The sequence below is a fragment of the Rana temporaria genome, chromosome 3, assembly GCF_905171775.1.
Source record: "Rana temporaria chromosome 3, aRanTem1.1, whole genome shotgun sequence".
NCBI lineage: Eukaryota > Metazoa > Chordata > Amphibia > Anura > Ranidae > Rana > Rana temporaria.
The window spans coordinates 469,883,603-469,897,253 of record NC_053491.1 but is presented as its reverse complement, the minus strand read 5'-3'; the positions used below and the strand labels follow the sequence as shown (position 1 = coordinate 469,897,253).

Below are 13,651 nucleotides of genomic sequence, written 5' to 3'. Positions count from 1 at the left end.
GACAGTAATAAGGCTACTAGATGGCTGTATGGCCATTGCAAAAAGACTGACTGTCAGCACAACTGGACTTCGAATTCCCACTCAGGCCATTGTTGTGCAGCAGTGGTGGTGCACACTGGACACATAGTTACATAGTTAGTCAGGTTGAAAAAATACACAAGTCCATCCAGTTCAACCATAAAAATAAATAAAAATAAAATATATAATATCATACAATCCCATATACCCAATCCTATACCCACAGTTGATCCAGAGGAGGGTGAAAAACCCCAGCAGAGCATGATCCAATTTGCTACAGCAGGGGAAAAAATTCTTTCCTGATCCCCCGAGAGACAATCGGATTTCCCTGGATCAATATATTATGTACATTTAGGAAATAATCCAGGCCTTTCTTAAAGCAATCTACTGAGCTGGCCAGAACCACCTCTGGAGGGAGTCTATTCCACATTTCCACAGCTCTTACTGTGAAGAAACCTTTCTATATTTGGAGGTGAAATCTCTTTTCTTCTAGACGTAAAGAGTGCCCCCCTTGTCCTTTGTGTTGACCGTAAAGTGAATAACTCAACACTATATGGACCCCTTATATATTTGTACATGTTGATCCCTTATTCTTCTCTTCTCAACAGTGAATAAATTCAGTTCCTCTAATCTTTCCTCATAGCTAAGTTCCTCTATTGCCAGCAAAGTTTGGTCTATCCAGGTGTCAAATTCATCCTCCCCTGTGATAAGTGGAGTCTTTCTGGAGAAGAACCAAATATTTTGGTACCCATAGTTGGCTGGTGTGTGTGCATTTTTCATTAAGTTTTCTACCAGCTCACCACACTGGTAAAGAAAGAAGCAGGAGCAAACTCTGCTGGAACTCTCTAGGTTGGTATCCAGCACCTTCTGCCATATCAATTACATCGTTAGTATGGTTGACAGAAGACATAAGTCCATCTAGTTCAACCAATAAGGCCTCGTACACACGACCAGACATGTCCGATGAAAACGGTCCGCGGACCGTTTTCATCGGACATGTCTGCTGGGATCTTTTGGTTTGATGTGTGTACACACCATCAGACCAAATTCCCCGCGGACAGAATACGCGGTGACGTGGCGGCGACGATGACGCGGCGATGTGCGCGAACCAGGAAGTTCAATGCTTCCACGCATGCGTCGAATCACTTTGACGCATGCGTGGGATTTCGGGCCAGCGGAAATGTCCGATGAGTCATACTAACCAGCGGACATGTCTGACGGACAGGCTTCCAGCGGACAAGTTTCTTAGCATGCTAAGAAACTTTTGTCCGCTAGAAACCTGTCCGCTAGGCCGGAAAACTGTCCGGTAGGCCCTACACACGGTCGGACATGTCCGCTGAAACTGGTCCGACGGACCAGTTTCAGCGGACATGTTCGGTCGTGTGTACAAGGCCTTAAAGTGAGGAAAAAAAACATACAATCCTATCTATACATTTCTATACCCACAGTTGATCCAAAGGAAGGCAAAAAACCTTAGAGGCAATTGGATGTTCCCTGTATCAACTTTACCTATAAATGTTAGTGTCTAGTTATATTATGTCCCTTTAGGAAAGAATTTAAAACAATCTACTGAGCTGGACAGAACCAGCTCTTGAGGGAATATGTTCTACATTTTCACAGCTCTTGCTGTTGCATGTTAGTCTGGCAGAAATAAAACACAAGTCCATCTAGTTCAACCAAGGGTAAAACAAAAAACAATTTTTTTTTTTTTACAATCCTATATACACAATCTCATACCCACAGTGAATCCAGAGGAAAGCAAAAAAAAACCAGCAAAACATGATCCAATTTGCTCCATCAGTCTGGATTTGGCTTCATTTGTTATTGGGAGACTGGCCCTTTGGAAACATGCAGGAATCCCTCGTCCCTTCGTCTTCCCACGTATGCACTACTAGAGTAGAGAAAAGGGATTCCTGGTCTGTTTTTGAGTCCATTATGAACACTTTCTGGTCAGGAATGAGTGCTGTCAGCACTTGATGGATCTGATCTTCTGTCCAGAATTTCTCCAGGGATATGGGTCACCACACTTGACTCCCATGGACATTTTGCTCTTCACACCACTGGATTGGAGCAGAGGGGTCCATATTAGCTTTTCCTGGCCTGTTGTCTTGTTAACTTTCTTGTGGAACATAAATATCCTGGATGAGCCCCAACGTGTAGCGCTACCCCCACAGAAGCCAAATACTAATTTGGGTTCCCTGTTCTGCACCTCACCTCCAAGAACACCCTTTGACACACCTAGTCGAATGAAAGTTACTGCAAGTACTTATATTACCACAAGTATAGATACCTTTAACTCAGCTGTGAATTAGAACCAGGAAATAGACACAGGATTGTTGGTAAGTTAACTAAATATATTAGGACAGGTTATAATAAATGGTGGTTTGAGCATAAATGAACAGACAGACTCCCACACTGGCTTTTAATGGGGGGCCAACATATATTTACAGGGCCCTGCGGAGATAGATTGTTTTTTGTAGGTTTTATCCAACAGCTATTTGTTTATGACCAATTTGGGCCGCCCCCCCCCCCCGCTGTTTTAGGGAGACGGGCACCCTGTTCTGTTTCATGGCCCCCTTTGGGTCGGCAGCGGAATAGGGGCAAGTGCAAAGCGGAGGACACACATAATCTACATATGAGTCCTGATCCTATGTACACGACTGATTTCATGTACCACTGAATAATTGTTTTAAACGTACAAGTTGGAACAAATGCTATACTGAATTGTATGCTTATGTTGTACGGATATTTCTGTGTCCTCAATGATATGCTGCCTTTGTTTTTTGTTTTTTTTTGTAGCGCATTGGAAAATGTATTTGTGTTTTTTGTGTCTGTTTTTAATAAAAATGATCTGATTGAAAAAAAAAAATAACAGACAGAAGGTAGGCTAAAACAAAGTCTGCTAGACAGTATAATCATTATGCCAAGGTAACTTAGAACATAGTTCTGTACTACTAGACTGGGATTAACTTATGAATCAGCAAAGCCAGCATTAAACATTGCACATAAGCATATAAGCAAACAGAAACACAAATAATAATAATAATAATATAATGGCCTGTACACACCATTGGTTTGTCTGATGGACCGTTTTCATCGGACGAACCGATCGTGTGGGCTCCATCGTTTTTTTTCGCATCAGTGAAAAAAATAGAACCTGTTTTAAAATTTTCTGATGGTTTAAAAACTGATAGAAAAAAAACATTGTCTGTGGAGAAATCCATTGGTCAAAAATCCATGCATGCTCAGAATCAAGTCGACGCATGCCCCAAAGCTTTGAACTTCATTTTTCTCAGCACTTCGTTGTGTTTTACGTCACCGCGTTGGACACGATCGGATTTTTAACCAATGTTGTGTAGGCAAGACTGATGAAAGTCAGCTTCATCGGATATCTGACGAAAAAATCCATCGGCCCGTTTTCACCGGATGAACCGATCGTGTGTACGTGGCATAACTAGTCCAGATTTCACTCTATAAGAATGGCTAGCATAGGGTGCAATATCCTTTGATAGGTACCTCTCAGCATAAGCAATAAGTGAAGATCTCTGTGTAGAAGTTGTAATGGGATAGTGTTTAGTCCAAGCTCTTCAGCTGGCTATCGTCAGGGCCTGTTGTATCATTGGTGCACATGAGAATAGTCTCAGTCAAGCCTGCTGGCAGTAATAAGGCTACTAGATTGCTGTATGGTTAGTTCAAAAAGGGTTAAGCTTTAATTAAATCACTCAGGTATCCAAAAGTGTTCTTCTCACTTGGTTCATTTAAAGTTGTTATTGTCTGACACTCCCCCAACAGAAGGTGAGACTGTCTCTAAGGGTAATCCCTTTATCCATGTCTCTAGGAAATGTAAAGTGTTTTTTTAACTACAGGGAGTGCAGAATTATTAGGCAAGTTGTATTTTTGAGGATTAATTTTATTATTGAACAACAACCATGTTCTCAATGAACCCAAAAAACTCATTAATATCAAAGCTGAATATTTTTGGAAGTAGTTTTTAGTTTGTTTTTAGTTTTAGCTATTTTAGGGGGATATCTGTGTGTGCAGGTGACTATTACTGTGCATAATTATTAGGCAACTTAACAAAAAAAAAATATATACCCATTTCAATTATTTATTTTTACCAGTGAAACCAATATAACATCTCAACATTCACAAATATACATTTCTGACATTCAAAAACAAAACAAAAACAAATCAGTGACCAATATAGCCACCTTTCTTTGCATGGACACTCAAAAGCCTGCCATCCATGGATTCTGTCAGTGTTTTGATCTGTTCACCATCAACATTGCGTTCAGCAGCAACCGCAGCCTCCCAGACACTGTTCAGAGAGGTGTACTGTTTTCCCTCCTTGTAAATCTCACATTTGATGATGGACCACAGGTTCTCAATGGGGTTCAGATCAGGTGAACAAGGAGGCCATGTCATTAGTTTTTCTTCTTTTATACCCTTTCTTGCCAGCCACTTGTGGAGTACTTGGACGCGTGTGATGGAGCATTGTCCTGCATGAAAATCATGTTTTTCTTGAAGGATGCAGACTTCTTCCTGTACCACTGCTTGAAGAAGGTGTCTTCCAGAAACTGGCAGTAGGACTGGGAGTTGAGTTTGACTCCATCCTCAACCCGAAAAGGCCCCACAAGCTCATCTTTGATGATACCAGCCCAAACCAGTACTCCACCTCCACCTTGCTGGCGTCTGAGTCGGACTGGAGCTCTCTGCCCTTTACCAATCCAGCCACGGGCCCATCCATCTGGCCCATCAAGACTCACTCTCATTTCATCAGTCCATAAAACCTTAGAAAAATCAGTCTTGAGATATTTCTTGGCCCAGTCTTGACGTTTCAGCTTGTGTGTCTTGTTCAGTGGTGGTCGTCTTTCAGCCTTTCTTACCTTGGCCATGTCTCTGAGTATTGCACACCTTGTGCTTTTGGGCACTCCAGTGATGTTGCAGCTCTGAAATATGGCCAAACTGGTGGCAAGTGGCATCTTGGCAGCTGCACGCTTGACTTTTCTCAGTTCATGGGCAGTTATTTTGCGCCTTGGTTTTTCCACACGCTTCTTGCGACCCTGTTGACTATTTTGAATGAAACGCTTGATTGTTCAATGATCACGCTTCAGAAGCTTTGCAAATGTAAGAGTGCTGCATCCCTCTGCAAGATATCTCACTATTTTTGACTTTTCTGAGCCTGTCAAGTCCCTCTTTTGACCCATTTTGCCAAAGGAAAGGAAGTTGACTAATAATTATGCACCCCTGATATAGGGTGTTGATGTCATTAGACCACACCCCTTCTCATTACAGAGATGCACATCACCTAATATGCTTAATTGGTAGTAGGCTTTCGAGCCTATACAGCTTGGAGTAGGACAACATGCATAAAGAGGATGATGTGGTCAAAATACTCATTTGCCTAATAATTCTGCACTCCCTGTATATTTCCTAGGACTTATACTTTACTGAATGAATTATTTTATGAATTATATTTACTTCCATTGTGGAGCTCCCTGTTGTAGCTGTCAGAACCTTACATAAGGTATACATATCTAAATTCATAACTTTTGATATGTACTTGGAGACTCTGAGTATTGTCTGTTGCTATTTTTCTAAATAGAATAAAATATATATATATATAAAAAAAAAAATACAATAGGAATCAGAGGGCTGTGCTTGTTAGCCCCACTTTGTCTAAGCTCTTTACACTGCAAGGACTGTACTATAGAAATCCTAGAGGGAAATTCCTGGCTTTGATTTTGCCAAAATAGCAAATTCCCAAATGCATTTTTTTCACTTTTTATATTATTTTCCTAAGCTTTCAGATTGTTTTGATTTTTTGGGAAGTGATGCGGTAGTTGGAATGGACACATCAGGGGCCGGTCACATCTACAATTCCACTAGCTTTGCCAGCATAATCTTTCTCTTCTCAAGTATTTTTTTATAGTAAAGGTACTGAAAACCTAAGGCCATAGGCTGCCTACCCTACACAACTCAGAGGAAGGGCAGCACAGTGGTGTACTGGTTAGCACTTTCACCTAGCAGCAAAAGGGTCGCTTGTTCCAATGCTGACCACGACACCATCTGCCTGTTCTCCCTGTGTCTGCGTGGGTTTCCTCTGGGTACTCCGGTTTCCTCCGACACTCCAAAGACATGCTGGTAGGTAAATTGGATCTTGTCCAAATTTGCCCAGTATATATATGTATATATGTGTGTCCCAAGTGTGTCGAGATCCTACGGTGTAAAATGACTGCACCAGCCAAGCAGACACTGGCTGCAAAAAGCGCCTAGAGGCGATTCAGTTTGCATGTGTAGCGCTATACAAGTCATTCATTCAAGGGCAGGCAGCAGCTTCATCCCAGTGTGATAATAATGCAATCATGCATACCCCAAGAAATGATTACTGATCACTTGGATGCAATTGCCTATTCAAAAAGAAAAATATTCTTCTAAAATGTCTTTATTTAAAAACGATAAAATCATATAGAAAAGTAAAAAAAAAATATATATATATATATATATATATATATATATATATATATATATATATATATATATATATGCTGTAAATTTATATATATAGAGAGAGAGAGCGAGAGCGAGAGAGCGAGAGAGAGAGTATACAATCAAGAACTCTAAAAAATGTGATCTCTCATATATTTTGTATAATGTATTTTGGAAAGCAGGTACAGGATACTAATTTAGACAAAGATTGGTTGGTTGAACTATATGGAGGGAGATTTGAGGCTCTGGGGAGCTGTTTTTTTTTACCCTGCCCGTGGGTCATTGTGCAAGAGGTCTTACTCGTTTCAGGCAGAGAGTAGCCACTCGCCTGCAAGTGCTGCTAATACACCCTTTTTCCTTAGCCTCGTCTTTTTCTTCTAATCCCACATAGCCCAGCAAACTGCCCAGGCTATCCCTAGTGCCTGTCCACGTGGCTCTACAGTGTGGTCCCTCTGTTTGTATCATCTGCTAGAGCAGAACAAATAAATCACCCCCATACCCAGCATCCTAATATAAAACTTACCTTAATATATCGCCTGTGCTACACCACAGTGACAGGTACTAAGCCACCATTATGTTTCCCAGAACGCCATCCCCAAGCAGCCATTATTTTTCCCAGAAGGCCATCCCTGCCCTCCACTGAGAGTTTAAGGAATATGAGGGGGTGAAATGGGATGCTGGTGGTAGAAAGGAGGAGGAAATTGGGCAGGCTTCATAAATATGTATTATTTAATTATTATTAGGGCACTGGAGGCATAGCCACAGGTGGAAAAGCCTATGGTCATAGGCTAGCTGAAGGGGGGGGGTGGGATTCTTCAGACAGGTAGAATGCCAGGCAGCAGCAAAACATTAAGCATAGAAACCTATGGCCTTGGTTGCTTGCCGTTCCGTAACTTCTGTAACTTCCTTCAATTGTTAAATGTAATTTGTAATGCCGCGCCCCACAGTAACATATTCCCAGCCCCTATACAATTTTTTTAAAGAGTTTATTATTTACATACAGTATTTACAATTGTATTATACTTTTTATTTACACTTTCCTATTAATGAAAAGTCCATAACAAAAAAAATAAAAATCCTGTGAACAATTGCAGCCAGCAACAATTAGGCCCCTTTCACATTGAGGAGTTACAAAAACGCGGTAAAAACGATGTGCGTTATTAACGCGTTTTTACCGCGATTTTACAGCGTTTGCGGTAAAATTAGCGCTAACGCCCATGCATTATTACAGCGTTTTGAAAAAGTTTTTCAAGCGTCAGCTTTATAAAAGAAACACCACCCCCTGACATCATATCCTGTCTACTTCCTGTATTTCCGTAAAGGAAAGAGTACAAGGATAAGATGGAGTATTATGAGCTGCTTTTGTTGTTTGTGTTGCATGTTTGGCAACGTATTCTCCAACAGAGACCGCAATGTAGTTTTTGGGTTCATCCCATCCACCAAATGCATTCTGAGAGAGGACAATTTGTACTACTTTATCGTGAACTGAGAGAGCACCCTGATAAATTCCGAAATTATACTCGGATGAGCATCTCAACGTAAGTAAAAATATCCTACTTGTCAAAGCCAGACCCTGTAGTCCATCATCCCAGTTCTTGCCTTAAAAAACCCTAATCCCACCCCTCCTACTCCAAAACACAACTCATGAAACATAATCCTACTGCCACTTGTTTCAAATCATTATGCCTAAACCTTAAACTATAATTAGCGGGATTTGGGTTAGGGTTATTGATTTGTCTATTTAATTAGCGGGATTAGGGTTAGGGTTATTGATTTGTCTATTTAATTAGCGGGATTAGGGTTAGGGTTATTGATTTGTCTATTTAATTAGCGGGATTAGGGTTAGGGTTATTGATTTGTCTATTTAATTAGCGGGATTAGGGTTAGGGTTATTGATTAATATCATTAATTAGCGGGATTAGGGTTATTGATTTGTCTATTTAATTAGCGGGATTAGGGTTAGGGTTATTGATTTGTCTATTTAATTAGCGGGATTAGGGTTAGGGTTATTGATTAATATCATTAATTAGCGGGATTAGGGTTAGGGTTATTGATTTGTCTATTTAATTAGCGGGATTAGGGTTAGGGTTATTGATTAATATCATTAATTAGCGGGATTAGGGTTAGGGTTATTGATTAATATCATTAATTAGCGGGATTAGGGTTAGGGTTATTGATTTGTCTATTTAATTAGCGGGATTAGGGTTAGGGTTATTGATTAATATCATTAATTAGCGGGATTAGGGTTAGGGTTATTGATTTGTCTATTTAATTAGCGGGATTAGGGTTAGGGTTATTGATTTGTCTATTTAATTAGCGGGATTAGGGTTAGGGTTATTGATTTGTCTATTTAATTAGCGGGATTAGGGTTAGGGTTATTGATTTGGCTATTTAATTAGCGGGATTAGGGTTAGGGTTATTGATTAATATCATTAATTAGCGGGATTAGGGTTAGGGTTATTGATTTGTCTATTTAATTAGCGGGATTAGGGTTAGAGTTATTGATTTGTCTATTTAATTAGCGGGATTAGGGTTAGGGTTATTGATTTGTCTATTTAATTAGCGGGATTAGGGTTAGGGTTATTGATTTGTCTATTTAATTAGCGGGATTAGGGTTAGGTTATTGATTAATATCATTAATTAGCGGGATTAGGGTTAGGGTTATTGATTTGTCTATTTAATTAGCGGGATTAGGGTTAGGGTTATTGATTTGTCTATTTAATTAGCGGGATTAGGGTTAGGGTTATTGATTTGTCTATTTAATTAGCGGGATTAGGGTTAGGGTTATTGATTAATATCATTAATTAGCGGGATTAGGGTTAGGGTTATTGATTAGGATCGATAGAAAACATAATTCCGTTTCTAATAATCCTAATCTCATTTTTGTTAACAAAACACACTTTGAATACTCGTAAATCCCCTTCCTATAGTCCCAAACTCCGAAGCTTACCCTAATCACACTCTACAATTTTAACCACACTTTTTTTTTTTAAGATTTGACTTTCTTCTTGATCTTCTGACACCATTCTTGTCAAGACAGGATACTAATTGCAGGGATGCAATCTCACCATGCGAACGCTTACTTATAACGTTACGGTAATTGGATATTTGCTTTTTTTTTTTTAGTAACATTGCAGAATACTATAACAAAATCAGTTTTTTGGAACACAAAGATTTATTTACGGTAATTGAACATTTGTCAATATTTTTATTCTTCAAAATACTAAATGTCAACATTTAGAAAAGAAATGCATCTATATCAAGACATTTTCGGGTTTAAATTCACCCAAATTAAAAACCTTGTTGGCTATTTGTAACAACTTACAAATGTACCCAGATTTTTGGTACATAGTTATTCTCTTTTTTTGTCAAAAAGAAACATATCAAAAACACATCAATATATATGTTTTTTTAAAAAGAAAATATTGAAGGTAATCATTACATTACACCTAATTTTTACGAAAATTGACAAATGTCTAGAATGTAGACAAAAAAACATAAAAAATATCACTTTACGACAATTATCAACCCAATTTACGGCTCTTGGTAATATAGTTGCTGCAGGAGGGATTCCTCTTGCGAAATAGATGGACGAGGAGGAGGAGGAGGAGGAGGAGGAGGAGGATGGTGCATCTGAGAATATTGTTGGGGGAAATCATAGTGTCCGGTTTGTGGCCTTAAATTATATTGTGGGGTGTTTTGCATAAAGTTTGGATTAAAGTGTGGCTGATATGATATTGGAATACTATACGAAGTTTCTGGATTCTGGTGCCCATATCCTCCATGGTATGCTGGTTGACTTCCAAGGGTCGGGGGGCGAGCAGCTGTGGACAGGTCCGCGGTTTTATGTTGATAATTTTGCACAAGTCTAATTATGTCCACTCGTAGATCACACAGTAGGGAGGGATCCACTTTGTCCACCTGTGGCATGAGGCTTTTGAAAAAGGTGAGCATTTCACTGCTTTCGCTTTTTTGTGCCGAAATGAGATGTTTTACTACTTCTATGAATTCGACATTTTGTTCTTTATTAGTTTTTTTCTGTACGTTCCCCTCTTTTTGGGTGGCTGTACAGTGTCCTGTAGATCTTCATTTTCAAAATCCTGCGGTTCATTGGTCTCACTAGTCCCGGGTTCATGCTCTTGCTCCTCGTCCTCAGTGTTGTCTGAGCTGAAATTGCTTTCAGTTCTGCCCAAATGGAAATTAAAGAAGGTTATACTATGCTACACGGTAATTTTATTACTTTAGTTAATAATAACATTTTTGAGAAAGTTTTAAGTATACTTACGGTCTCTGCTGCATGACTGGCTTCAAGAATTGTAGCTCAGCATAATGGCAGTATGTCCGGGAAACTTTTGCTCCCGATCCACTACGCACATTTTCTTGACGGAGATGTTCACGTCTATAATTATCCCTTAATGTTTTCCATCGCGATTTGATGGTTTTCACTGTAAATAAATAATATAATTTTATTTTTACAGATATCTTGCCACAGGGAATAGTTATTCATCACTGCAATATGAATTTCGAATTGGAATCTCAACTATAAGTGAAATTGTGAAGCAAACATGTGATGCAATATGGACCCTGAAATGTAGATTCATGCCAATTCCAAGCAAAGAAAAATGGGAAGATATTGCCCAGCGTTTTTGCATGAAAACGAACTTTCCAAACTGTTTAGGAGCTATTGACGGAAAACATATTAGGTTAATAAAACCATGCCATAGTGGAAGTCAATTTTTTAATTATAAAAAGTTTTTTTCCATAGTTCTATTGGCTGTGGTCGATGCAGACTATACATTTATTTATGTTGATATTGGAGCTTTCGGAAGCAGTGCAGACTCTGGTGTTTTCAAGCATAGTAAATTTGGAAAAAAACTGGCATCTAATGAACTAGATTTGCCTGACAACCAACCCCTGCCCGGAACAGAAGGACCAGATATGCCATTTGTTTTTGTAGCCGATGATGCATTTGCTATTCACGAACATCTAATGAAGCCCTTTTCATTGAGAAATCTTGATACACGAAAAAGGATATTTAATTATAGGCTGTGTCGGGCACGTAGACTGGTAGAATGTGCTTTTGGTATACTATCAAACAAATGGCAAATCTTTCTCAAACCAATGAATCTCAAAATAGAGAATGCAGCAAAGGTAGTAAAGGCTGCATGTGTGCTACATAATTTAGTACGAGAGAGAGATGGAGTAAATTTTGAGGATACATTGGCAAACAATATGGAACCTGCAGATTTTATTCATGTTCGTGGTCCAATAGTGGGTTTCTCAATTAGGGATGAATTTGCGGACTACTTTATGAGTCCTGCTGGGGCAGTGAGTTGGCAGGAAGATATGATTTAAAGTTTAAATTGACCAGCTTCACTATAGTTGACATTAATACTTTCATTAAAAGCTTAAGATATATGTGATATTCTAGTGTGTTATTAAATTTATCAATGCAATACTGGCGTCTTTATAAATTCACTCTCGATCATTTTGGTATATTATTTTTTAGAATTAGTCCATTATATATGTATAAACATTAAGCACTAGGTTTAGAAGTATGGGACTAATAGGGATGTGACTTGGACTATTATAAGTGGGATTAGGACTTCTAGAACTTCGTTTAATAATACTATTAGTAAATATGACTATTCTTCATATAATTAGGAGTATTAGATAGAGGACTTTGACTATTATAGTAGTCATAATCCCACTTGAAATAGTCATAATCCCACTTGAAATAGTCATAATCCCACCCCCATAGTCATAATCCCACTTGAAATAGTCATAATCCCACTTGAAATAGTCATAATCCCACTTGAAATAGTCATAATCCCACTTGAAATAGTCATAATCCCACCCCCATAGTCATAATCCCACTTGAAATAGTCATAATCCCACCCCCATAGTCATAATCCCACTTGAAATAGTCATAATCCCACTTGAAATAGTCATAATCCCACTTGAAATAGTCATAATCCCACCCCCATAGTCATAATCCCACTTGAAATAGTCATAATCCCACTTGAAATAGTCATAATCCCACCCCCATAGTCATAATCCCACTTGAAATAGTCATAATCCCACTTCAAATAGTCATAATCTCACTTAGAATCGTCAGAGATCCACTTCTACAAGTAGTAAAAGGACTAGAAAAAGTGGGATTAGGAAGAGAAAAAGTGGGATTATGACTAAAAAAAGTGGGATTAGGAAGAGAAAAAGTGGGATTAGGACTACAAAAAGTGGGATTAGGACTACAAAAAGTGGGATTAGGAAGAGAAAAAGTGGGATTAGGAAGAGAAAAAGTGGGATTAGGAAGAGAAAAAGTGGGATTAGGACTACAACAAGTGGGATTAGGACTACAAAAAGTGGAATTAGGACTACAAAAAGTGGGATTAGGACTAGAAAAAGTGGGATTATTATTACACTAGAGATTACATGAGGGTGTGTACTTACTTTTTGCCTGTTTATCTTTTTTGCCCAAGTTAGCCCAATTATGAATGTGGACTAGGGCCACAGCATTCCAAGCTGCCTTTTTTTTTAAACGGTTGGAATACCATTCATGCTTCTTGTCCCATAGTTCAGGGTGATTTCTCATGGATTCTATAAATTCCTCTGGTTCAGAGCCTCTTTCTTCTCTCACTTCTGCAGATGTTGGCTGCATTTGTCTACTGCTGCTTTCCTGCATGATGACACTTTCTGTTTCTCCTCTTCTCAATCGGATTTCCTGGTATCCCAGCATACTTCACTCTAGTGCGATCATGTGACCTCCACACAGGTTATGAGCGGTATTACAGCGCTATTACTGCGGTTTTAAAGCGGTACCCATTCATTTCTATGGGGATAGGCGTTTTTACAGTGCTATTTTCTGCGCCCAAAAGAAGCTTCAAAAATGCTGTTTGTCAGACTTTATTCAACGCCCAGCCAGCAAAACTCCTCAGTGTGAAAGGTTACATTGAGATACATGGGAGGTGTTTTTTTAACGTTTTTATAGCGGGAAAATTAGCGCAAAAACGCCTCTAAAACTCCTCAATGTGAAAGGGGCCTTAGGAAATATATCCTGTGGAAAAACACATGTGGCCTGTTATCACTGTAGTGCTTGTTGACAAACTTTTCCTTCCTTGCACTACACCTCCAAATTCTCCAA

General features: G+C 39.0%; 1 protein-coding gene across 1 annotated transcript; it reads left to right on the top strand.

The window, feature by feature from the left end:
• The first annotated feature begins 7,915 nt into the window (after positions 1–7,915).
• Positions 7,916–11,862, top strand: LOC120930636 (protein ANTAGONIST OF LIKE HETEROCHROMATIN PROTEIN 1-like). The gene is made up of 3 exons (XM_040341812.1): positions 7,916–8,045; positions 9,502–9,603; positions 10,986–11,862. Exons 1-3 carry the CDS (start codon positions 7,951–7,953, stop codon positions 11,860–11,862), a joined length of 1,074 nt encoding a protein of 357 aa, XP_040197746.1. The 5' UTR covers positions 7,916–7,950.
• The last annotated feature ends 1,789 nt before the right edge of the window (positions 11,863–13,651 follow it).

Bases quoted from the DNA above. Each gene is read 5' to 3' on its own strand.
- LOC120930636 (XM_040341812.1), top strand. From the start codon at position 7,951: ATGCATTCTGAGAGAGGACAATTTGTACTACTTTATCGTGAACTGAGA. The intron at 8,046-9,501 runs GTAAGTAAAAAT...TTTTTTTTTAAG, and splicing joins ACTCGGATGAGCATCTCAAC to ATTTGACTTTCTTCTTGATC. The intron at 9,604-10,985 runs GTAATTGGATAT...TTATTTTTACAG, and splicing joins CGCTTACTTATAACGTTACG to ATATCTTGCCACAGGGAATA.